General features: G+C 43.4%; 1 protein-coding gene across 12 annotated transcripts in view; it reads right to left on the bottom strand.

Annotated features, from left to right (window-relative positions):
* Positions 1-14,826: 14,826 nt before the first annotated feature.
* RBM47 (RNA binding motif protein 47) overlaps positions 14,827-24,071 on the bottom strand; it is a 170,253-nt gene continuing 161,008 nt past the window's right edge. For 8 of the 12 annotated variants that reach the window (XM_067036217.1, XM_067036220.1, XM_067036219.1 and 5 more), the window contains 2 exons: positions 23,281-23,474; positions 14,827-17,601 (listed from right to left, as the gene is read on the bottom strand). In XM_067036217.1, the coding sequence (XP_066892318.1) occupies positions 17,368-17,601; positions 23,281-23,474 (428 nt within the window). In that variant the 3' untranslated portion in view covers positions 14,827-17,367. The remainder of the gene's footprint in view (positions 17,602-23,280; positions 23,475-24,071) is intronic. The other 4 variants (XM_067036224.1, XM_067036225.1, XM_067036226.1 and 1 more) reach the window with 2 other exon arrangements.

The following is a 24,071-nucleotide window of genomic DNA, read 5'->3' as shown; positions in this document are numbered from 1 at the left end:
TTAGGATAACTCGAAATATTAGGCAGAACAAGGACCTAGTGTATAGCACAGGGAACTCTGCTCAGTATTCTGTAGCAACCTAATTAGGAAAAGAATTTGAAAAAGAATAGATGCATGTATATGTATAACTGAATCACTTTGTTGTACACCTGAAACTAGTACAACATCGTTAATCAACTATACTCCAGTATAAAGTAAAAAGTTAAAAAAAAGAGAAATATTAGGCAGGGCTAAGTTCATTAATAGGGTGCCACCGGCCTTCCACCTATCTTTCCGTCCCCTTCAGCCCAGAGATACAAAGTTTGACTTCATCTGTCCATTTCTCCCTCTCTCTCCACCTCTCTCTCTCTCACTTTTTTATAATCATTCACAGGGCCTCATTGAGAAAGAAAAGCTTTGTATCATTCAACCGGAGTCCAGAGGGGAATTTTTTCTGAAAGTGGAGAGCTGTCTTCTGGCCCCGGCCGCCACCTATTTTGGGAGTAGAATCCTAGGAGATGGTGCTGGGTCCCCGAGCAAATGCTGACATGTCTGTCATGACCTTGGCCCAAGAGCACGTTTATTCTCCCCTCTAAGCAGCATTTCGAGGGCAATAGTTTTCAATACACCCAGGTCCTGCTGCCCTGCCCCCTCTTCTAATGCTGTGGTTAGGGAAACACGTCGGTTTGCTACTTATGCCAGAGCCTTGAAACTCTGTTCAGGGGGAAGGGTGAACAAGCCTTCTGGGCTGTCAAAGGTCTCTGCTATCTGAGCATTGCAACAGCAGCAGCAAATGGTCTGATCTCTTACTTTAGATAAACAGGGCCAGAGTTGAGGCAAAGAATCTTGTTTGTCAGGGAATAATAGAATGCTAGAATCAGAGACGTGTCCAAGGTCATCTGGGCCACAAGACAAAAACTTGTGAGGAAACTGAGACCTAGAAATATGAAATAACTTGCCAAGGTCACACAGGCAGTAGTAATAACACCAGTTGCTCCTCCAATTTATTGAGCACTTACTACATTAGCTATCATCGGGCAAAGCTTTGCATTAGGTCTCCCCAAAACAGCCTTACAAGGTAGGTACCGTTACTGTATTTCTGATTTACAGAAAGGATATGGATGCCTAGAGAAGCCAAGTGACTTGCCCAGGGACCCCCAGTTGAGCACAAAGCCAGGTTCCCAGCACACACTTGGCCACTGCTCTCTGAAATAAGAACCTGTTTTGGTGGGATTGTCAGAATGTTGGATTTTCCATACTTAAAACATGATCGACAGTTTGCAACTGCTGTTTCGTAAGTGACCAGTATACCAGGGTGCAGAAAACAAAGAACCTGGCCTCCCAGGGCAAAAGGATTATACCTTTCAGCTCATCTTTCCACAGGCCTCTCCAAAGAGGCTGCGAAATGTTGACAAACGGGATCAGGTGCCAGCCACTGTGCATTTACTTCCTGATTAAGTGTATCCCTGGTATTTGCAGCTGAGGACACAGAAAAGCAAAGAGGATGTTAGCTTTCTCACGGGGTGGTGTGAAATCAGAGTCTGTGGGCAGGTCTGGGAGGTGAGGCAGAACTGGTTGTGTGTCTCTTCCTGACCCTTCCTTCTCACTGCTGCGTGGTTTCTTTCCTTCCTTCATGTCCCAACAGTCCCCTGCAAAGCCCTACTCCAGGCCAGGAGCTTTGCCCAGTCCTCCCCCCTCTCCTCTGCCCCGTAATGTACCTGCCCCAGGTGACATCTATCTCTCTGAGGCCCTGCTCTCTGCCCCCCAGGCTGACTGATAAGCTGAGCCCTATGACACGCTCAGGGCAAAGCCTCCCTCCCTTTAGGTAACACATCTGAAATTTAAAGGGTAGAACAGTCAATTTCCTGAGCAGTCTGTCAGGAATATATTTGGGGCGCCAGGAAGACCTTGTAGGGAGACACATAATCACAGTCTGATTCCCCAATTTCTAGGGTTGCCATGAGCCTGATACTCTGTTTCCCCTCCTCCCAAACTCCCAGAGGCAAGATTTCCAAGTCTCTGCCCATGACAAGTGTATAATAAGTGAAACTTATTTGGATCTGTGTCTTCACACAAATGTTATGCCTAGTGTGGGACTTGGTATCTCCCAATTATACCCTGGGTAACTCTCAGTTGTCTTTTAAACTCCACCCCCTCCACACACACACAGAATGATGCTATGCTTAAAGCTATGGAAAATAATGTTCAACTAGGATTTTTGAACACCTCTTATGGCTCAGACTCTGTATATTTACCTCTCATCTTTATAAAAACCTTGAGAAAGAAATACTATCATCCCATTTTATTGGTGAAGAAACAGATTTAGTGACTTTCCCAAATTCTCATAAGGAGAAAGTCTGAGAGAGGTCTGTCTGACCTCATGGCCATGCTCTCGTGTCTATGCAAGGATATGTGTCCCTTAGCTCAAAGTGTGCCTATAGCCCAGGATGAAGCTGAGTTGTGTTAGCTCATGAGAGATGATTCTTTAATTTTCAGGAATTTCGTGAGCCAATTGTTAAACACAGCCATTATTGAAAAAACAAAGTATATAAACTTATAATAACATAAATTATAGTAAAAACAAAGGTGATGAATACTTAAAACTTGCCACTATTATCTATGCTGTTAAGGTTATTTGAACCTGTTTTATCTGTACGGTGGAAATACTGAATAATGCTGGACTATCGCACTCTCTTCCCAAGTTGGTGTTTGGTGATAGCACCTTGAAATCAGCCATGGTGGGTCTACTTGGACCATGGAAATTGGCAAAGGCTACAAATCAGGGCTTTTTCTTTCCGGGAGAGCCAGTTGTTAAACATTTACTAGCAAGCCACTGCCCTAGCTCCTTACCTCCTCATCACAGACAACAAATCTTTTTTTTTTTGCGTTACGCGGGCCTCTCACTGTCGTGGCCTCTCCCGTTGAGGAGCACAGGCTCCGGACGTGCAGGCTCAGCGGCCATGGCTCACGGGCCCAGCCGCTCCGCGGCACGTGGGATCTTCCCGGACCGGGGCATGAACCCATGTTCCCTGCATCAGCAGGCGGACTGTCAACCACTGCGCCACCAGGGAATCCCCAACAAATCTTTATATCTTGGGACTAAAAGAACACATAAATCTAATTCAAGGTTCTCCAGACTTATTTTATATTGGGCAAAACTATTTTGTCAAATACCAGATGGAAGCCTAGTATCTGAAATAAGGAAAAGCAAAGCTGAACTAATTGTTATTTCAAGACTTTAAGCTTTGTGGCGGACTTTTACATATTACACACCAATAAATGATGAAACATGTAATTTTTCTCCCATTTCTCTGACTATGGCTCCTTAGACTCCTATACACGTGAGTCTTCTCCTAACCACTCCCCATCATTGTTATTCACCCAAGTACCATTCTTGACCCCTCCTTTGTCAGTGTGCACACTCTTTCTGTCCTCAGCTACCAAATGCATCTGCATCAAGTGTTGGTTTCTGAAAGGGTCCCAATAAATAGCACCTCTTTTCCCCTTTCATGTTCTAAATAAACTAAGAAAAGACACAAGGGAGTTAAAATGGATACTAAAAATAAGCAACAAGGATATATTGTATAGCACAGGTTATAGTAGCCATTATCTTGTAGTAACTTTTAATGGAGTATAAACTGTAAAAATACTGAATCACTATGCTGTACACCTGGAACTAATATAATATTGTAAATCAACTTACTTCAATTAAAAAATGGATACTTAAAATATACAAAAGTCAAATGTATTTCAACATACTAGCAATGAACAATCCAAAAAGGAAATAAACAATTCCATTTACAATAGCATCAAAAAGATTGAACTACGGGCTTCCCTGGTGGCACAGTGGTTGAGAGTCCGCCTGCTGATGCAGGGAACATGGGTTCGTGCCCCGGTCCGGGAAGATCCCACATGCCGCGGAGCGGCTGGGCCCGTGAGCCATGGCCGCTGAGCCTGCGCGTCCGGAGCCCGTGCTCCGCAACGGGAGAGGCCACAACAGTGAGAGGCCCGCGTACCACACAAAAAACAATAATAATAATAATCATCATGTATCTGACATGGATTTGGTATCCAGAATATTTAAAGAACTTTTATAACTCAACAACAAAAAGGCAACCCAATTAAAAATGAGCAAAGGACTTAATGTTTCTCCAAAGAATTTATGTAAGTGGCTGATAAGCACACAAAAACATTATTAACATCATTAGTCATTAGGGAAACGCAAATCAAAACCACTCTATATACCCCTTCAAACCCACTAGGATGGCTCAAATTTTTTTAAAAAAGAGGGACTTCTCTGGCAGTCCAGTGGATGGGACTCTGCACTTCCACATAGCGGACATGGGTTCAATCCCTGGTATGTTAGGAAAAAAAGAAAAAAGAAAAGGAAAGAGGAAAAAAACTCAGCCTTGGCAAGAATATGGAGAAATCGGAACCCTCATACACTGCTTGTGGGAATGTAAAATGGTGCTGCTTGCAAAACAGTTTGGCAGTTCCTTAAAAGTTAAACACAGAATTACCTTATGACACAGCAATTGCACTCCTAGGTAGGTACATACCCAAAAGAAATGAAAATAGGTGTTCAAACAAAAACTTGTACATGAACATTCCTAGCAGCATTATTCATGATACCCAAAACATTAGGAACAATACAAACGTCCATCAGCTGTTGAATAGATGAATAAAATGTGGTATGTCCATACAATGGCATAAAAAGAAATGAAGTACTAATATATGTGATAACGTGGGTGAATTTTGAAAATAGGCCAAGAGGAAAAAAGCCAGTCATAAATGGCCACATGTTATATGATTTCATTTTTAAAAATAAATTTATTTATTTATTTTTGGCTGCATTGGGTCTTCGCTGCTGTGCGCGGGCTTTCTTTTTAGTTGCATCCTGCAGGGGCTACTCTTCGTTGCAGTGCACGGGCTTCTCATTGCCATGGTTTCTCTTGTTGTGGAGCATGGGCTCTAGGTGCATGGGCTTCAGTAGCTATGGCACATGGGCTCAGTAGTTGTGGCTCATGGGCTCTAGAGCTCAGGCTCAGTAGTTACTGTACACAGGCTTAGTTGCTCCGAGGCATGTGGGATCTTCCTGGACCAGGGCTCAAACCCATGTCCCCTGCATTGGCAGGTGGATTGTTAACCACTGCACCACCAGGGAAGCCCTGTGTGATTTCATTTATAGGAAATGTCCAGAATAGGCAAGTCCATAGCGACAGAAAGCAGATCAGTTGTTGCCAAGGACTGGAGTGAGAGGGTATGGGGAGTGGCTGCTTAATGGGTAAGGGGTTTTTTTTGGGGGGGGGCGGGGCAGTGATGAAAATGTTCTGGAATTATATAGTGGTGACAGTTACCCAACATACCCAACACTGTGAAAGTAATAAAAGCCACTGAATTATCTACTTCCAAATAAAATGGTGAATATTATGTTAATTTTACCATCAACTTAAAAAATGGAGATGAGAGTACCATGTTTATTACTGATGGAGGAGACTGGAGGATGTTGGAGGACTTAGCCTGGCATGAAAGCCAAATGCACCTACCAACTGAGCCCCAAAATTCAGCAGAATTACCCCCCGGTCACTGGCAAAACTGGGTTTGGGAGGACTTAGGAGAGGGAAGAACAGAGGGGAACTTGTCTACTTTAGGCTCCCTCCCAAGAGGAAGAGGAAATTGCATAGCCACGAACGCCCAGTTATTCCCAGAGTTATCAATCAGGTGTGAAACTACCGCTCCAGGCATGAAAAGAAAACAGAGGCAGAGAGAGGCCTAGCGCTATGTTAGCTGAACTCTCTGTACATCAAAGGAAGCATCAGGAGATGGATTGACATTTTCCTCATTAGTAATATGCACTCAGATGGAGAAAATAAATTGGGTTTCTATGTTTTATATAGCAGTGTATACCTTTGTTTTCCTGGGTAGCCAGAATAACAGTAATACTTAGTCTTACAAATGAACTTATCTATGAAACAGAAACAGCTTCACAGACAAAGAGAACAGACTTGTGGCTGCCACGGGGGAGGTGGGGTGAAGAGGGATGAAATGGGAGTTTGGGGTTAGTAGATGCAAACTATTATATAAAGAATGGATAAGCAACAAAGTCCTACTGTATGGCATAGTGAACTATATTCAATATCCTGTGGCAAACCATAATGGAAAAGAATATGAACAACAATGTATATCTATATCTATCACTTCACTGTAAAGCAGAAATTAATACACTATTGTAAATCAACTATACTTCAATAAAATAATTTTTAAAAATACTTGGTCTTGCAATTAAAGATATCTCAAGCTCTTTTGGTTTACAATAATTTCTTTTTGATTAAAAAAGTCTCTTTTGGGCTTCCCTGGTGGCGCAGTGGTTGAGAGCCCACATGCCGATGCAGGGGACACGGGTTCGTGCCCCGGTCCGGGAAGATCCCACGTGCCGCAGAGCGGCTGGGCCCGTGAGCCGTGGCCGCTGAGCCTGCGCGTCCGGAGCCTGTGCTCCGCAACGGGAGAGGCCACAACAGTGAGAGGCCCACGTACCGCAAAAAAAAAAAAAAAAAAAAAAAGTCTCTTTTAAGTAAATATTCAATCAATTTAAAGTTCATCTCCCTGCTAGAGCTCTTTCTCTGCTCTCACTCCTTTTCCTTCAAAATGGCCCTTTGTTTGCAAGGAGCTCATATAATGTCATGGCAGGGGATAAGAAGCTCTGGATCTTCATGCTGGTCAATGGGTCTTTGCTGGTTTCTGATGTGGTGAGGTGATTTAACCTGATCCCTGAGTGTTTAGTCCTGGTGCCAATCAATGAAGTCTGAGGCAGTGAAGTGTGATTGATTTTCTTGGCCATGCACAGGGAGTTGAGCTATATCTAGCTCACAAGAGCATTTGATGGTGCAGGATCTGCAGACTGGAAGTTTGTTGGGTGGACACTATTAGAGGGACAGAACCTTCTTACAGGAGCTGCAGATGGTTTGGTATGCAGGCTCACCTCAGAGGTACTGTAGTTTCAGGCCACTGCAGTAACAAAGATATCACAATGAAACAAGTCACACGAATTTTTTTGGTTTCCCAATGCACATAAGAGTTATGTTTACACTACACTGCAGTCTGTTAAGTCTCCAATAGCATTAAGTCTAAACAAACAATCTACATACCTTAATTTAAAAATAATGCTGTTGGAAAAATGACACCGATAGACTTGCTTGATGCAGTATTGCCACAAACCTCCAATTTGTAAGAAAAGCTCAGCATCTGCAAATCACAATAAAATGAGGTCGGGTCTGTAATTGGAGAAGATGGTAACCAGGTGAAAGGAACATAGTCAATCTTCAGTAACCAGCACAGGCTTTGGTTAATCACAGGGATACTGGTGGTACATACTGTCTGAATATCAGTTCTGCCCACGTGCAGCCAGCAGGAGATAATGCTAGAGAGACACAGAGGCCCGATTATAAAGGGCCCGTTATGTTTAAAGCTAGTGTCTGAACTTTGTACTGTCAGCAGTGGGATGCTGTTGAAGATTTTTTTTTTTTTTTTTTTTTTTTGCAGTACGCGGGCCTCTCACTGTTATGGCCTCTCCCGTTGCGGAGCACAGGCTCCGGACGCGCAGGCTCAGCAGCCATGGCTCACGGGCCCAGCTGCTCCACGGCATGTGGGATCTTCCCGGACCGGGGCACGAACCTGCGTCCCCTGCATCGGCAGGCGGACTCTCAACCACTGCGCCACCAGGGAAGTCCTGCTGAAGATTTTTGACGTGAGTGGCATTCAGATTTGATTTTAGGAAGATCACTGGCTATGATGTTGAGCACAAGCGGAAGGGCAGCAAGAATGGAGGCAGGGAGGCCCATGCGGAAGCTGCCAGCACTAATGTTCTCGGTTGCCACATGGTTCTAGATGCTGCTGGTACTCCACAGAGAAAGTGGGGCACTGTCTCTGCTTTCTGGATCCTTAAAACACAGGGAGCCAGACACTCCTCGAGTGATTGCCCATGATGGGACTAACTTTGTGGGAAAGGAAGGCATAGAAACACTCAGGTTACTAGGGGGAGCATTCTGAAAAGTGGAAGTGAAGCCTTCAGTAGTTAATCTCCCTTCCATCTCTGGCATATCCAGCTCTACTCAGGGCAGGGTGTATTTAAGGCATCAAACTATTGTGCATGTTTATTTATCCTTTAAAAAAAATTTTTATTGGTTGTTGATTTACAATGTTGATTTACAATGTTGTATTAGTTTCAGGTGTACAGCAAAGTGAATCAAGTATACATATATATATCCCTTCTTTTTTTAGATTCTTTTTCCATATAGGTCATTACAGTGTATTGAGTAGAGAGTTCCCTGTGCTATACAGTACATCTTTATTAGTTTGTGGCATGTTTTTTTGTGTTTTTTTGTTTTTTTTTTTGCGGTACGCGGGCCTCTCACTGTCGTGGCCTCTCCCGTTGCGGAGCACAGGCTCCGGACGCGCAGGCTCAGCGGCCATGGCTCACGGGCCCAGCCGCTCCGCGGCATGTGGGATCTTCCCGGACCGGGGCATGAACCCGCGTCCCCCGCATCGGCAGGCGGACTCCCAGTGTGGCATGTTTTTTAAAACTTCGGATTTCAAGGACTTTATTTCTAGTTCTGTTTGAATGGATATATTTAACATTTGGGTGAAAAGGCTATTCTGTAAGAGTTGCACAGAAATGTCTGTTTAACCCAAGAAGTAGGACTTATGCTGAGCCAACCAAGTCATTGTACAGCCTCCCACAGAACCACAGAGCTCTTACCCTACTATTCACATCAGAGTCAAACTCTCATGAGTTCTATTTAGGGCCCAGATGGGTCAGTGATATCATCAGCGGTTGAATCTACAAGGTAATACTTAAGCTCTCATTTCTGGAGTCAGACCAATGAGGATCCGAATGCTGGCTCTTCCACTTACACACCTGTGAGAGCTTGGGCAGTCATATAACCTCTCTGATCTTCAGTTACGTTATTTGTAAAATGGGAGTTAAAATAATAGTAACTGCCTCATCGAGTTGTTGTGAGGATTTAATGAGACACTGCATTTAAAAGTCTGGTGCAGGGTGAAAGGTCACACCATATTATTTAATTTAGAGTATCATTGTGATCTTGGGCAAGTCATTTACCTTCTTTAAGCCTCAATTTCTTCCTTGATAAAATGGAGATAATGCTCACCACTGTATTTTTACGCTCCACCACAAAGCCTGGCACACAGTAGATGCTCAAAAAACATTTCGTAATAAATGAATGAAAGTGGAGGAGGAGAGAAAGAAGAATGTCTTACATAACTATCTTACCGACTGTCATGAGGCTCAGATGAGATAGGCCTGAAGAAAGCCTTCTGTGGACCGTGAAATGCTGTTCGAAAATAAGCTAAAAGTACGAGTAGTGTTTTAGAATAAAGGAAATTCCTTCACTGGACTGTCTTTCCAGAATTTTATTCAGTTTGTCTCATCTCTGGGACACTGCTCCTTAACCTTGTTCAATGGACTCTCCAGGGGTCTAATTCTTTGGCCCCTAGCAACTCAGAATTCCTATGCCGAGCTCCCTAGACTGGGCTGTCTTTGTGGTACAGTGTCATGGGCAGGTGGAGGACCTCCGTACCCTTGAAGTTAATCTCTTTATTTAACTGGGTATGGCCTTAAATTCCAAAATTAGAACTTTGCTCCTCAGTTTATTGAACAAGGGATCTGCCCTTAGTGAAAATGTGTTACCTACCTCAGTGTGAATTGGTTCATTCCTTCCCTTACTGAGAGTGAAGTTTGATAACAGGGGATGTTAAGGTGCAAGAGATTTGGAAGCCACCAGGGAAAAAAATGAACGTAGAAAGGTAATCCTACAGGGCCTGGGGGCTCCAGAAGGTTTTGTGCCTCACGTTCTGCAATACGTGCTGATTTTTAATCTTTTCCAATGACGTTTGTGGTCAGGTGACTCAGTTAGGAGATCAGTGTGGCTTCTAGAATAAACAAATGACTTTAGGTCCTCGCTAAATGGATGAATTATCATTACACTTCCCTACCGCATCCCCAGCCCTGGAGTTAGACGAGCCAGGTTCAGATTCAGACTCTTTTACTTAGCAGCTATGTGGTCTTGGGGAAGTTATTGAATCTCCCCCTGCCTGCTTGCTTTTTATCTGTAAAATGGGGATAATAGTAGAGTAGCTATCTCAGGTATGAAAAAATGACTAATCTACAAAACTAATCTACACTGTTAGAATGGCGACTTCTTGGTGAGGAGGTAGCGACTAGAAAGGGCCATAGAGAAGCTTCTGGCTTGCTGGTCATACTTTTCATCTGGATGCTGGTTACATGGAGGTGCTCAGTTTGTGAAAATTTATCAAGCTGTATATATGATACGTGCATAATTCTGCATCTATATTATTTTTTAATAAAAAGTTTTTAAAAAATCCATGTAAACTACTTGACATACAGTAAGTTACTCTCAACAATTCCTTTTCTCTCTGGCTGAGTGATCACCCTCTAAGGCTTTAACCTTACTCCCAAACACAAGGAAAATGACAAACAAGAAAGAGAAATACTCACAGAGGGCAGGCTTTGACTGGGCACTCGATGGTTTAGATATTTGTACTTAGGGGCTAGGAAATTATGCTAAATAGGTAATTTTTGCTATTGTCTCATGTTCAGAATGCTTTTTTCTATAAATGCTCGAGCACATTTAGAATCAGTTGCATTTCCAGATTTTCTCCTCTTAGGAGAGCATCTTATATGGAAAGGGGAGATTAGGTGCCTGTTGGGAAGCTGAGTTTGTATACGACTTTTTATGACTGAGAAAGTGTCGATGGCCACATTTGAATGGGGGTGGGGGTGAAGCTGATAGAAATACCATTCCCTGGTGCCACTACAGTTTGGAATAAAAGTCCTGAGAAAGGAGAGGAAAAATCCCACCAGAATGCGACTGGCATGACCCCATGTTATCATGGTACCATGAGCTCAAAATGTCTTGACCCAGTGCCCCTCAGCAAGGTCATCTCAGAAACAATTGGGCTCCAGCAACTTGTCTTACCTGCCTCTGAATGACTAAGGCCTATTTAAGCCTCGTGTTTGGTTAATCATTAAAGATTTTTGCCAAACAAAGTAGAACAAGCCAAGAAAGAAGGGTGGCTAAAAATTAGCTCAGGAAAGGTCATATTTCTTGCAAAGGCAAGGTTTGGTGTTGCTTTTGATTGTGGGTATAAGTGTGTGGAATGGAGTCACAGGATATATAACCCCGTTGAGGAAGCCAGTGCGTGTCTGGAGATTTTACATGGGACCCTCCTCCACCCTTACTGTCATCTGGAGGACTACGGGCCTCCATCACCTTTGCTGAGAAGGCTGCATTCCTGTGGCGAGGGAGAGTGGGGACAGCTTGGCCAATGCTTGTAGCTGCTGTAAGACTCCAGAGAGGAAGGATGGAAGTCCCCAGAAGGTGGAACCTGGATCTAAAGAAGGAAGGGGTGGGAACCCTAAGAGCCTAGGCTGCCCCTACAAACTCTCCCATAGAAAGATCAGTGTTGGTGGGCATCCCCTGGGGCCAGGAAGGCCGGAGAGAGACAGTTGCCTGCTAGGGGAGTGCTCAGATGCATCTGCTAGACAATCCCTCAACCTCTCAGTTTAGGTAAATGCGGGGCACCCCCAAGTTCTCAAAGAAACTCAAAGTCCTAAATTGGAATGATTTAGGGTTCTTCCTACTTCCTTGTTATGCAGGCCAAATCTCTTCCTTCCACAGTTAGTATGGGTCTATCAACCATGTTTAGTGTTGGAGGGAACAAAGGTTGTGTTTCCTCACTCCACACCCTTTCTCCTCTTTTTTTGAGGTTGCCACACTGAACTTCTTTCAGGTACTTGACTATACCACGCTTTTTCTTCTGGGCCTGGGCATTTCCTGTTCCCTCTTCTTCCTGCTCATCTGCCCTCTCTCCTACTCATCCTGTCTTTCTTTGCTTAGATGCCACTTCCTCCCCCAAAGTCTTCTTAACCCCTTGCCCAGGCCTGGGTGCACCTCCCATCTCATAGCCCTTGCCACGCTGCCTTATCACGCCCGGGAGTTTCTGGAGGGCAAAGGGGGTCGCTTTTGTTGATCATTGTCTCTCCAGTGCCTCATACTGTTCTGGCACATAGCTGGCATTCAACAAATGTTTATTGAAAAAAATGGGTGAACAAAAGCATAAAACGGTGTCAGATGGAAAGGCTTAATTGAGTTAATACAGTTGGGGACACATTCACACTACAGTTTATAAAGAGGAAGAGAAAGGAAATAACTTTCTTGTCTTTGACATACCAGGCTTTTTAAAGATTCATTGACTCATCTGATTTTCCCAATAACCTTATGAGGTCAGGATTATTATCTCTGTTTTACCAATTAAGAAACTGGTGCTCAGAGAGGCAAGGCGACTTTTCCAAGGTCACACGGCTGGTAAATAGCAAAGCTGGAGGTTCAGCCCCTAGGCATCCCAACTGCAAGCCCAGCCTGTTCTACCAGGCCACAGTGCTTGACAAGTATTTAGGCAATCGCATTTTGGTGGGAGGAGGTAGGAAACAGAGGCATACTGGGCACCTAGAGAGGGAAGACTAATGAGGAGAAAGAGGAGAAAGGCTGTATCCTATCTGATAGCTTAGAACTTGGAACTGAAGCAAAACTCATCTACTGAGTTTCATTCTGTATTTAAACCTAATCCTGCCCTTGACCTTGGATAGTCAGAGAGATGGAGAGTGTGTCAAGGACGTGGTTGGGCAAGGATAAAGTGAATACATCTGTTATCCTATCAGTAATTTTTTTTAAGGTGAAGATATATTTTTTGTATTTTTTTTTAGAGTCACTGTGCCAAATGTGATTTCATCAAAATAGCCATGCCAAAATGTCACATTTCTTTTTTTAAAAAAAAACCCAACTCTAATATAAAGGTTGCCCAAAAGACTTTATGATAAATACTGGGCTGGCCAAAAAGTTCGTTTGGGTTTCCTGTGACATCTTATGGAAAACCCTGAATGTACTTTTTGGCCAACCCAATATCATGTAATATACTATATACATCTCTTGAAAATAGTCAACTACCCTAATGCCCTTAAAACAGGGCCTGGCAAGCCAGTAAAGTCAATTATAGTTAACAAAATATACCCAGCACAGTGCAGGCCATGTCACAGCACCCAATAAAATGTTGGACTGTCCATAGGATTACCCTTCACGAGCAAAGAAAAAATTAGAACTTTGTTTTCTAGTTGTTTTGACTTCCAACTAAATAAGTGCTTATGCACGTTGTCTTGACAGGTATTTTTGTAATTAAAACAAATTGGGGCACCTAGCCTAGTGAAGAAGAAGAAGGGTATAGTTGACTTCTTAACAATAGTTGTTTAGCCCTCTCCATAATCCTCGATACGGCATTGTAGAGCAAATTCCTTAAATCTACCAGTGTAGACAATTTTAGCAGCTCAGCTAGTGCTATGTCTTCCAGGCTGAAAGTAGGCATTTCAGCCATTCTTCCTTCAGTTCCCATCCCCACAAGGAAAGAGGCTGCATTTGAAAACACACTAAAAGCCAACCAACAGAAAAGAAACTACACTTGGAGAAAAGCTTTTCTTTTCTTTTTGTGGACAGTGAAGTTGGTTGTTGCCACTACCGAATCTGTCCATGTCCAGGGTCAGTGTGCTTGCTGTTCGAAAGCATCTGGGACTTGGGAGTCTGAGCGCAGATTTCTGCCCTGGTTCCTACCAGCTGTGGCACCTTGGCCGGTCACATATCTGCTCTGCATACTTCACTGAGTTCTTGTGAGGTCCCGCAGCAATGGAAGCCAAAAGCCTAATGAATCACCCAAGCAAAGCTTTTATCCCCACCCAACACATTATTTACCTGCTTATTTTGTCTGTGTTCTCCCACTGGAATGTAAGCTCTATGGGTGCAAGGTTTTGTTGGTTTTGTTGATGCTGTAGTCACTGCAGCTCCTAGAACAAAGCCGGGCAGGGCATCTAGTAGAGGTGTGATATGCATTTTGTAAGACTGTTAATTCTTTTTCTGACAAGAGCAATCAAACTCTGATTCTGCAACTTGAAGAGCATCTGAACTCTTCTCCTAGAACAAGAAGGAATCAGCAGATCTTGTTCCCCTTGAAAATATTGCCTAATGATCTGTCATCTTGGGAAGTTCCCTGGCCTCTCCTGCCTCTGAAAGAGGCTTTTTCCTTTTAAGAGGAAGCAGGAAGTTAGAATTCTAAGAAATGTGGGTCAGGAGGCCATGACCCAGGCTGCTCAAGACTAAGAAGGTAAAATTCTTAATCAATGGCAAAGCCACGTGGGGCAGTTTTTAGAGGTAATTCCATCGACAACCTACCACTTTCCCTTGAATCATTTGATTGGCTTTGCTGATGGATCCTACCTGAAGTTAGGGATGATCTCTAGAGAAAAAGGCAGTATCCTGCTAATCTTGCTGGGTGCTGTGAAAAAGGTGAAACAGAGGGCTTTGGTTTCCAATGCGGTGACCAACATTAGGTCACCCCAGCACTTTCATGAGACCACCAAACAACTCAAGGTCACATCAACTGCCTCCATGTAGATTTCTGAGTGTAAAGCTCTTGGGATCATAAACAAACCAGGACCGAGAACAGTGACAGGCTTTGCCACATCCCATTCTAATCCAGATGCTGATTAGTAGTTGAGTGCTCAACTTTCTACCACCTGGGCACAAGTTTGAAGACACTGATAATTTACCATTTTTACTATGTTGCTTCATCTTCATTAGTAACTCCAAATCAAAGATATGATTTTCTCCAGCTGAAAATAATGAGTCAGTTCCTTCTGTGCTGTAAGGGTTATTCTAATTTTGTTAGAAAAAAATAATGTGTATAAAGAAAAACACAATTTAAAATAAGGTCTTGAAATTGCTTTAAAGAAAGCTTTATTTACTACATACATCCTAAGAATGTATTGTAAATGAAGCAAGATCTAAATAAACTTAAAAGCTTTTCAAATACAACGCAACTAAAGATAACAACTAAACTGCTAGCATGTTTGAAAACAGAGAACTCAAAAGTTTGGGTTTTTTTTTAAACATTTATATAGTTTGTTCTTAACCCTAAAAAAAGTTCACATTTCAAGTTACAAACTTACTTCAGTAGTGTACATATGTGAAATGTTTTTCAAACAACAGGAACAGACAGACCATAGGTAGGTAGGTAGGAGGCTCACTGATACTTAATGGGCTATGTCAGCAACGTTTATTTTTAAGGTAGTTTGGTAGTTGCCATGTTAAGACACCATTTTTTTCCTTTTTCTTTTCTGCAAATAATTTACAGGCACATGTAAAATACAGTAAGACCCCTGGGTTAGTCTCATCCAGTGAACCTCTGTGATAATTAATCCTTCACTGGAAGGAGAGTAGGAGAGTACTTCTTTCATACAAAGTCAAAGGATGGGGATCTAATCCAAACTTCATTTTGTTGGATTACTCATTACAACAGATTTGAGTTTGGATGCAGTTTGCTGGGTACAGAATCAGGAACATTGCACAATTACTTTATGTCATTTAAGTACGATGGAAAGGAAGGTTAGGAATGTTTAAAGGCCTTCGCAGGCACTCAATAATTTTATAGAATAGTTAAATAAATATTGCTTATATATAAAAAATTCAACCCACCCTAAGATGAGGGAAAAGAGGGCATTTGGGAATCTCTTAATTTAAAATGTAAAACAAAACTAATACGTTTGCTAAGGGCACTATCCTATTATTAATCCACAATAAGAACGCAGCCATCAGCAAAATTCAGTGAGTAGAAGGTTTGATGGAATCTCCAATATGACATAAAAACACAATTGTGGCCGTGCCATCTATTGCACACCTCACTTCCTTGATAGAACCTTTAAAAACAAAAAATCCAAGTTGGTGTATTTTATAAAGTAGATGACAATCTTAACATTTTACTGTATTTTACATTCACTCTGCTAAACAAAGGCCTTTACACAGGCACAAAACACTGCAACAATACATTTACTTCCTACTAAAACAAAACTGTTCAATAACATTGAAATAAAATGGTTTCATTTTGCATCCAACTAGGTACCATGAACTTCTGCAACATAAAAAACAGCTAAAAACAAGCATTAGGAGATATTTACAAACTATCTTTTACTCCTGCAGGTCTCTCCTCCCCCTCCTGGCTGTGCACGCCCCAATTCAGTTCACCTGCCACGTGCATGGCAACGGAAGGAGGCCCTGTTCAATAAACATAATATTTCCAACACCGTGACAACCACAGACATTTTGCATGAAACATGATAAGGCAACTAGAAGCATATCTGCCGACAAGAGTCTTTCAGGGTCTTGTCTACAATAACATTCTCTGTCTCTACAAACTTATACTTCAAAACAAATATAATAAAATAAAAGCATTAGGAAAGGAATGAAAGTTGTATATTGGACAATTAAATAGCTATGCAAGGATGTCTTATGCAAACTATTAAAATCTTGTGCTTACACATACTCTGCTATTGAAAATACCTCCCAACCAAACCAAACGCTCCCAAAAAACCAAAACCCCATAACAAAAAACCCCAACAAAAAGCAGTATAAAAGTCATCAATGTTTTTCTCTGTCAGAGTAATTCATTTGTCCTAGACTTGCCGAACACAAAGGTGGGACTGGGAACGGGGAGAGGGTGACTAGTGGGTGGGGAGAGAACCTATCTAAGAGCAAAGGCACTTGGAGAAGGAGTAGGGACCCAGGGTGATGGTGGCAGGTGAGAGAGCTTTCCAGTGTTTGGACTCAGAAGTGTGACAAGTCTTTCAATGTTGGTTTAAGGAGAGGTCGAGTGTTTAAAAAACAGAACCGTCATGGATAACACAGAGTAACACCCGTCAACTTTTAATTCCAGCAGAAATAGAGGTTTCACTCATTTTAAAATTGCACTTTCCAGTATAACTTTTAAAATAACGTTTTATGTAGTATTTTTAAAGCACTATTGTTTGTATCTTTAAATATTGAATATATTTTTCAAAATAGTTCCCTAGCTGCTCAAGTGTGCTTTTTAATATATAGTTGATATATTTACTATTGAAGGTACTACAAAATAGAAATCTCTGGAGTGCAGAAGTTAAGAAAATAACCTTCATACTGAAAATATATCCTTAAAAATACAAAAACGAAAACCTCTATACAAATGTACTACAGCGTACAAATTTTTAAGAGATGGTGTTTAAGGCACAAACCATTGCAAGCCTCTTAGAAATGTACAAACACAGGTCTGCTAAATTGAAAACAGTCTTAAAAAACTAGTGAAAACTTCATGTATATAAAATATTCCAGTATGGTATCTGATAACATTCTTCACGTTTGGGTTTCGTGTGTGCTAACCCAACACGTTCTTTCTTCATAAATAGTAAAGTGTTCCTTCAGTGGTCGTGGTGGGTGGATCTCAGTAGGTCTGGTAGACGTCGTGGATAGGCACCTGGATAGCAGCGGCGGGGAAGGCCTGAGGTATGTAGCCTGCGTACCCGCTGTAGACGGCGGCCGCCGCGTTCTTCTGCAGCGTGGCGATTGTAGCTGTGGTCGGAGCAGCAAATGGCACATAACTGGCCCCGTAGATCCCGGCAGCAGGAATTCTCTGAACGTTCGGAGCCACCGTGTACACTGGAGTTATTGGGCGGCCCTGAGGAGGAGGGAGAGAAAGAATCCTTATTGATCACCATGTAGCTACCTATTCATTCATTCATTCATTCATTCATTCAACTCCCAGGGGTCTGGAGGAGAAACAGACAGAGAAACAAAAGTTGCCATTCTTGGGCTTCCCTGGTGGCGCAGTGGTTAAGAATCCGCCTGCCAATGAAGGGGACACGGGTTCAAGCCCTGGTCCAGGAAGATCCCACATGCCGCAGAGCAACTAAGCCCGTGCACCACAACTACTGAGCCTACGCTCTAGAGATGGCGAGCCACAACTGCTGAGCCCGCGTGCTGCAACCAGTGAAGCCAAGGTGCCTAGAGCCTACGCTCCGCAACAAGAGAAGCCTGCGCACCGCAATGAAGAGTAGCTCCCGCTCGCCGCAACTAAAGAAAGCACGTGTGCAGCAACGAAGACCCAACGTAGCCAAAAATAAATAAATAAATTTATTTAAAAACTAAACAAAACAAAAGTTGCCATTCTCAGGGCAGAAAGGCAGAGGGGTAGACAAACAATAACTGTAAGGGAGTGAGGCAGGAGCCTTTGAAGTATGGTGAAGTTGCATCCTCAAGGCTCATTCGAATTCAGCTGGTGACACTGACGGAATTGGAATGCTCAGGGAAAGTTCCAAAGCTCTGGAATCTTCTTCCCACCATTCCACGCAATCAGCCTATGCCCCAGAGTGAGCTAGAGATGAGAGTTGAGGTCTACCCTTTTTACTCAGTTGATCTCACTGTAACTAAGAAGAAATATTTTTCCTAAAATACATGCCAGCTGCCTCAACTCATACTTAACTAAAGAAACATGATGTTTCAAGAATGGAGAGAAAGAAGCATAGTCTGTGACAACTTTATGGAACAAAGTACACAGATCTCCAAAGGGTCAGCTTCTTAAGCTGTGACCTAAAAAGATTATGACCAGACATGATTTTCAGCAAATGTGATCTCTTCAACCATTTCCCACCTAAGATATGATACCACTATATAAACAAATTGCTGTAGAAGCTTCGAGAAGGAGCCATCTAACTTGAGGAGCTAGAGAAAGCATCTCAGAAGTGGAGACATTTGAGCTGGGTTCTGAAGATTAAGGTGGGGTTTCCACACGAGGAGGAAGTGGGGAAAGACAAGCTAACTGAAGCTGCCTCACTGCAGATGCCATGCTGGCTCTGAAAGTCCCTGCTGCTTCCTTCCCTCCACTTGAATGTGTAACATACTATGTTTTCAGAACAAATAGGAGTATGCAGGGAAGACTGTGGTTCAGTATTTCCCGAAGTGTTTGCTATGGAGCTCATTCTCTGAGCTGCTTTATGGAAAAGTAGATAGATGTTTGGTAAAATAAAACACACATTTAACAAAACACCTGGTGCACTTTATGCTTCATAGAATGCCCTCTAGTACGTGCTGCTGTGGTCCCCTTGTCTTTTTTTTTTTTTTTTTTTTGCGGTATGCGGGCCTCTCGCTGTTGTGGCCTCTCCCGTTGCGGAGCACAGGCTCCGGACGCACAGGCCCAGCGGCCATGGCTCACGGGCTTAGTTGCTCCGCGGCATGTGGGATCTTCCCGGACCAGGGCACGAACCCGTGTCTCCTGCATCGGCAGGCGGATTCTCAACCACTGCGCCACCAGGGAAGCCCCCCCCTTGTCTTAATGTATCTTTTTTTTTTTTTTTTTGCGGTACGCGGGCCTCTCACTGCTGTGGCCTCTCCTGTTGCGGAGCACAGGCTCCGGACGCGCAGGCTCAGCAGCCATGGCTCACGGGCCTAGCCGCTCTGCGGCATGTGGGATCTTCCCAGACCGGGGCACGAACCTGTGTCCCCTGCATCGGCAGGCAGACTCTCAACCACTGCGCCACCAGGGAAGCCCTTAATGTATCTTTAAAATAAACAATTCAGGATATGTGGAATGGAGAATTAGATTTTAAAAAATTACTTCTTCCTGGATTTTTATAAAGGAATTACTTATCATTCCTCTACAATACCTGCAAATCAGAGTCACAAAATTATGTTCAAAGGAACTTCATAACCTAAGAGTCATTTCTTTCAACTCTAACCAAAATAATAATTATACTAAATGATAACAATAACAGAGAGATTATAGTCTGCTAGGTATTATTCTAAGTGCCTTATTTGTATGATGTTATTTTTCTTTGAAAAATATTTTTTTACCTATTTCTTTTTAATAAATTTATTTTTTGTTTATTTTTGGCTGCGTTAGGTCTTTGGTGCCGCGCGCGGGCTTTCTCTAGTTGCGGCGAGTGGGGGCTACTCTTCGTTGTGGTGCACAGGCTTCTCATTGTGGTGGCTTCTCTTGCTGCAGAGCATGGGCTCTAGGCACGCGGGCTTCGGTAGTTGTGGCTCACGGGCTCAGCAGTTGTAGCTAGCGGGCTCTAGCGCGCAGGCTTAATAGTTGTGGTGCCCGGGCTTAGTTGCTCCATGGCAATCCTAACCACTTCAACACCAGGGAAGTCCTGGTGACACAACTTTTAAGCAAGGGGATGTGTGACTCTGGAGCCTGTGCGTTTAGCCTTGCATTATCCTGCCTCCTACAGTGCAGTCACAATGAATATCTTATTAGAAACGCTTTGCGACCAGGCAGACAATCTTCGGAACTGGGAAGACTGTGGTTTACAGCAAGACAGCAAGCCACGTTTTCCAAATGTGTGGACATCTCTTTAATGACAAATGCACAAAAGGAAGGAATCACAGGGAAGGTGACATCTGAGAAAAACCTTTCCATGTGCTACAGTGCAGCCCAACACCTGGGCTCAGGTGAGCGCAATGGGGTTGGGCTGAGCGTAGGGAGTTGGGGAGGAGGAGAGAAAAAGACCTCAATTTTTGCTCCTCTCAAAAAATGAATGGTTATCTTTGCTCTACCTACACCACCGACTTGTTGTGAAGACTGAGAACACTTTGAGAAATCAACGTGAAAAAATGATCGTCTACACCTGCAAGTTCTTTTAATTGCTTGCAAAGGCTATATGAAACTTTGGATATAAAATGGTTAAACAGGAACATCCCTGAGCACCTGCAAAACAGAGGAGGAAGATCGAAGGTGTTCCCCAAGAAGGTTCTGGAAGCCATGCTGGGAACTGATTTCCAGTGTTGCTCTACTCCAAAAAGTTTTCTATTTACCCATCCGTGGAGCTTAAAATGCTCCTTGGGAACTTCCCTGGTGGCACAGTGGTTAGGATTCTGTGTTCCCAGGGCAGGGGGCCCGGGTTCGATCCCTGGTCGGGGAACTAGATCCCACATGTATGCTGCAACTAAGAGTTTGCATGCTGCAACTAAAGAGCCCGCCAGCTGCAACTAAGATCCAGTGCAACCAAATAAATAAATGAATAAATATTTTTTTTAAAAAAACAAAAAACAAAAAACTCCTTCCTCTGCTGCAGTTTGGCAGAGAACACAGAGGCGGCAGAGGACTGAACGTGTCAGAGAACCCAGGTCAATGAACTCGAGGCAGGACACAGAGTACTTAGATCTGAGGGAGAGTGGCAGGGCCACACACACTCAAAGAAGCCATTCCCACGTTACAAAGGAAGTAGCTCCAGGCATTTTGCAGAATATACTGGAGGAGGAAACAATCTCCATAGGATTCAACTGCTAATGACAGCACACTGAACAAATTCCCAAACCACAACTTCGTGTAAAGACCCCAAGGCAGCATCCAGTGCAGACTGACATAAGATAGAAACAGTCTGCATTCCAGAACGTGATCATGAAGCCTGGAATTTGGGCTCCACCAGAACTGTGACCATGCAGCAAAGACCAAAGTTCACGAGTTTCTTAGTAAAGAGGAATTAGAAATTATCAGCAGAATTCCACTAAGTAATGCCTGTAGGTTACTGTATTATATTTATAGCCAGGCCACAAGAATAACTACTTTGTGAGTCATTTCCAACCTATTCCTTTTTTTGGCTTTTTGTAGTTAAAGAATACTTGACTATATATTGATAGATAAATAAACTTCACATGGCCTGACCCTTTCTGAATAGTGCAGTCAAGACTGGGGCTCAGAGTCGGCAACAGCAAGCGAACAGCAGGCTACTGTGAGGGTTCACAGTGTGGCTCTTTTTCGGCATAACCGAGGAGCTGGGACAAAATATGGATTCTAGAACCCCAGCCCAGTTCTGCTGAACTGGAATCTTCTGGGCTTTGAATCTAAGAATCTCTGTTTTATCAATATAAACATGTCGGGCTTCCCTGGTGACACAGTGGTTGAGAGTCTGCCTGCCGATGCAGGGGACACGGGTTCGTGTCCCGGTCCGGGAAGATCCCACATGCCGTGAAGCGGCTGGGCCCGTGAGCCATGGCCGCTGAGCCTGCGCGTCCGGAGCCTGTGCCGCACAACGGGAGAGGCCACAACAGTGAGAGGCCTGCGTACCGCAAAAAAAAAAAAAAAAAAGAAAGAAAGAAATAAAATAAACATGTCCCCTGGATAATTCTTTTTTTTTTTTTTTTTTTTTTTTTGTGGTACGCGGGCCTCTCACTGTTGTGGCCTCTCCCATTGCAGAGCGCAGCCTCCGGACCCGCAGGCTCAGCAGCCATGGCTCACGGGCCCAGCTGCTCCGCGGCATGTGGGATCTTCCCGGACCGGAGCACGAACCCGTGTCCCCTGCATCGGCAGGCGGATTCTCAACCACTGCGCCACCAGGGAAGCCCTCCCTGGATAATTCTTACCCAATTAGATAAAAGACATCCCCGGCCTGAGTTTTTATGCTTGTTGATTGATAAGGTAGTTGAGATTCACTGCCTCACAAAGGAGAGCTGCAACAAGATTATTTTTCTGTCTGGATGAAAATAGGTATTCCCCGTGTGCTACACATTGCAGATACAAAGCAGTATAAGACGTAACTCTTGTTCTGGAAGAACTTCGTTTTAACTGGGGAGATAGAACACACTAGCAGTGAAATGCCAAGTAATACTGTAGGTAATGAGAATTACAGGAGAGATGATTTCCAAGGTGAGATGGATGGGAAAGATTCTAGAGAAGAAACCACACAGAGGAGAACACTATGAGTAAGTAGAGGTGGAGAAGGAGGATGGAATGGTAAGACTGGATTGGGAGGAGATATGGGAATAGGTGGATATGGTTGTAAGAGAGGAGTAAGGGCAGATTTTGTAAAGTTTCATGTATCTTTATCTCTATAGACATTTCTCTCTCTAAGGCCACACGTACATATATGTATACATATGTATATACTCATACAGAGAGAGAGAGGGAGGGAGCATGGAGGGAGAAGCAGAACTTTAAAGAACTCTCTCTTTTTTTTTTAAAGAACTCTTCATTGAACTATAATCTGGAATGGGAAAACGTGAACTATCTCCTGGGATTTTGTGTGTCAGCTCCTTAACAATAAGAACATGAGTTAAAAATTATCCAGTGTCATAAAAAAAAAATAGTATGTATAATATTATGACACTGTGAAAAATTACACATGCCATTTTTGCAAATTGCTTCCCATCTCTAATACGGTAATGATATTAGGGTAGTACAATTATTACTAAAAATTTTTCTGTCTTGCCATGATTTATCTTACAAAATTTGTCTGTCATCCAGTCCCATAGTTCTAACAGAGAGCTAGGCACACAGTAAATTCTCCTGTGGAATATTAAATGAATCCACGACACATGAGGCCTCACACAAATGCAACGACCGCAGCAAGAACCCTACCTGGAAAGGTGGTGGCGTGGACACGGCAGGGATGACGGCGGCAGCCGCGGCCGCAGCGGCGCTGGCTGGGTCTGGCTGCACAGCGATGGGGCTGATCATGTGCTCCATTGTGTGGATTTTACCATCTTCAATCATTTTAGGAGCCGGAGCTGCCTGAAACATGGAATACTGGGCCCCGATGGCAGGGATGGCCACTGCAAGAGAAGTAAGAAGGAAACACACATCAGTCATCCAGTCACTGAGGGAGGTCCATCACTTTCTCAATATTTTTAAAAACCAAGCTTAGCAACCAAGGGCTCTTCCTGCTAACTAATGCTCCCACAGTACAGGTGCTACCTAAGAGGAAGAGAGAGGAGGTGGCAGGTACCCCTCTCCCCTTGGCTTGACTTTCAAAAGGAAACACGTGGGTACCAATGGGGTCTCCCCATAGATCATCAGGGAAGGAAAGCTTAAGAGTTAGGTTTCCGCGCCCACATTTCCTACTGCTTCTAACAGAAAATCGCATTTTGACTCTTACTCTTGAGGTCCTACAGAGCAAGAAAGGGCCTTCTAATTCTGAGAAAACAGTCTCAGAATAAGAAGTGAGAGCAGAGGCTTGAGGCCCAAGAGTGTGAGAAAGAGACTGCTGGTTCCTTATCACTCATCTAACTCATTACCAGACCGGCTGCCCTTTTCACTTTCACCATGTTTTAAAAAGCTGGTGCTGTTGAGGGTTTCATTTTGAGAACTCAGAGGTCTGTGTACATCCTCCCCACCCCACATTTCAGATTTCAATATTACGGACTCAAGGA

Source organism: Kogia breviceps, chromosome 6 (genome assembly GCF_026419965.1).
Source record: "Kogia breviceps isolate mKogBre1 chromosome 6, mKogBre1 haplotype 1, whole genome shotgun sequence".
In the NCBI taxonomy this organism is placed as follows: Eukaryota; Metazoa; Chordata; class Mammalia; order Artiodactyla; family Physeteridae; genus Kogia; species Kogia breviceps.
Note: the sequence above shows the minus strand (reverse complement) of the source record. Positions and strands in the feature narration are given on the sequence as shown.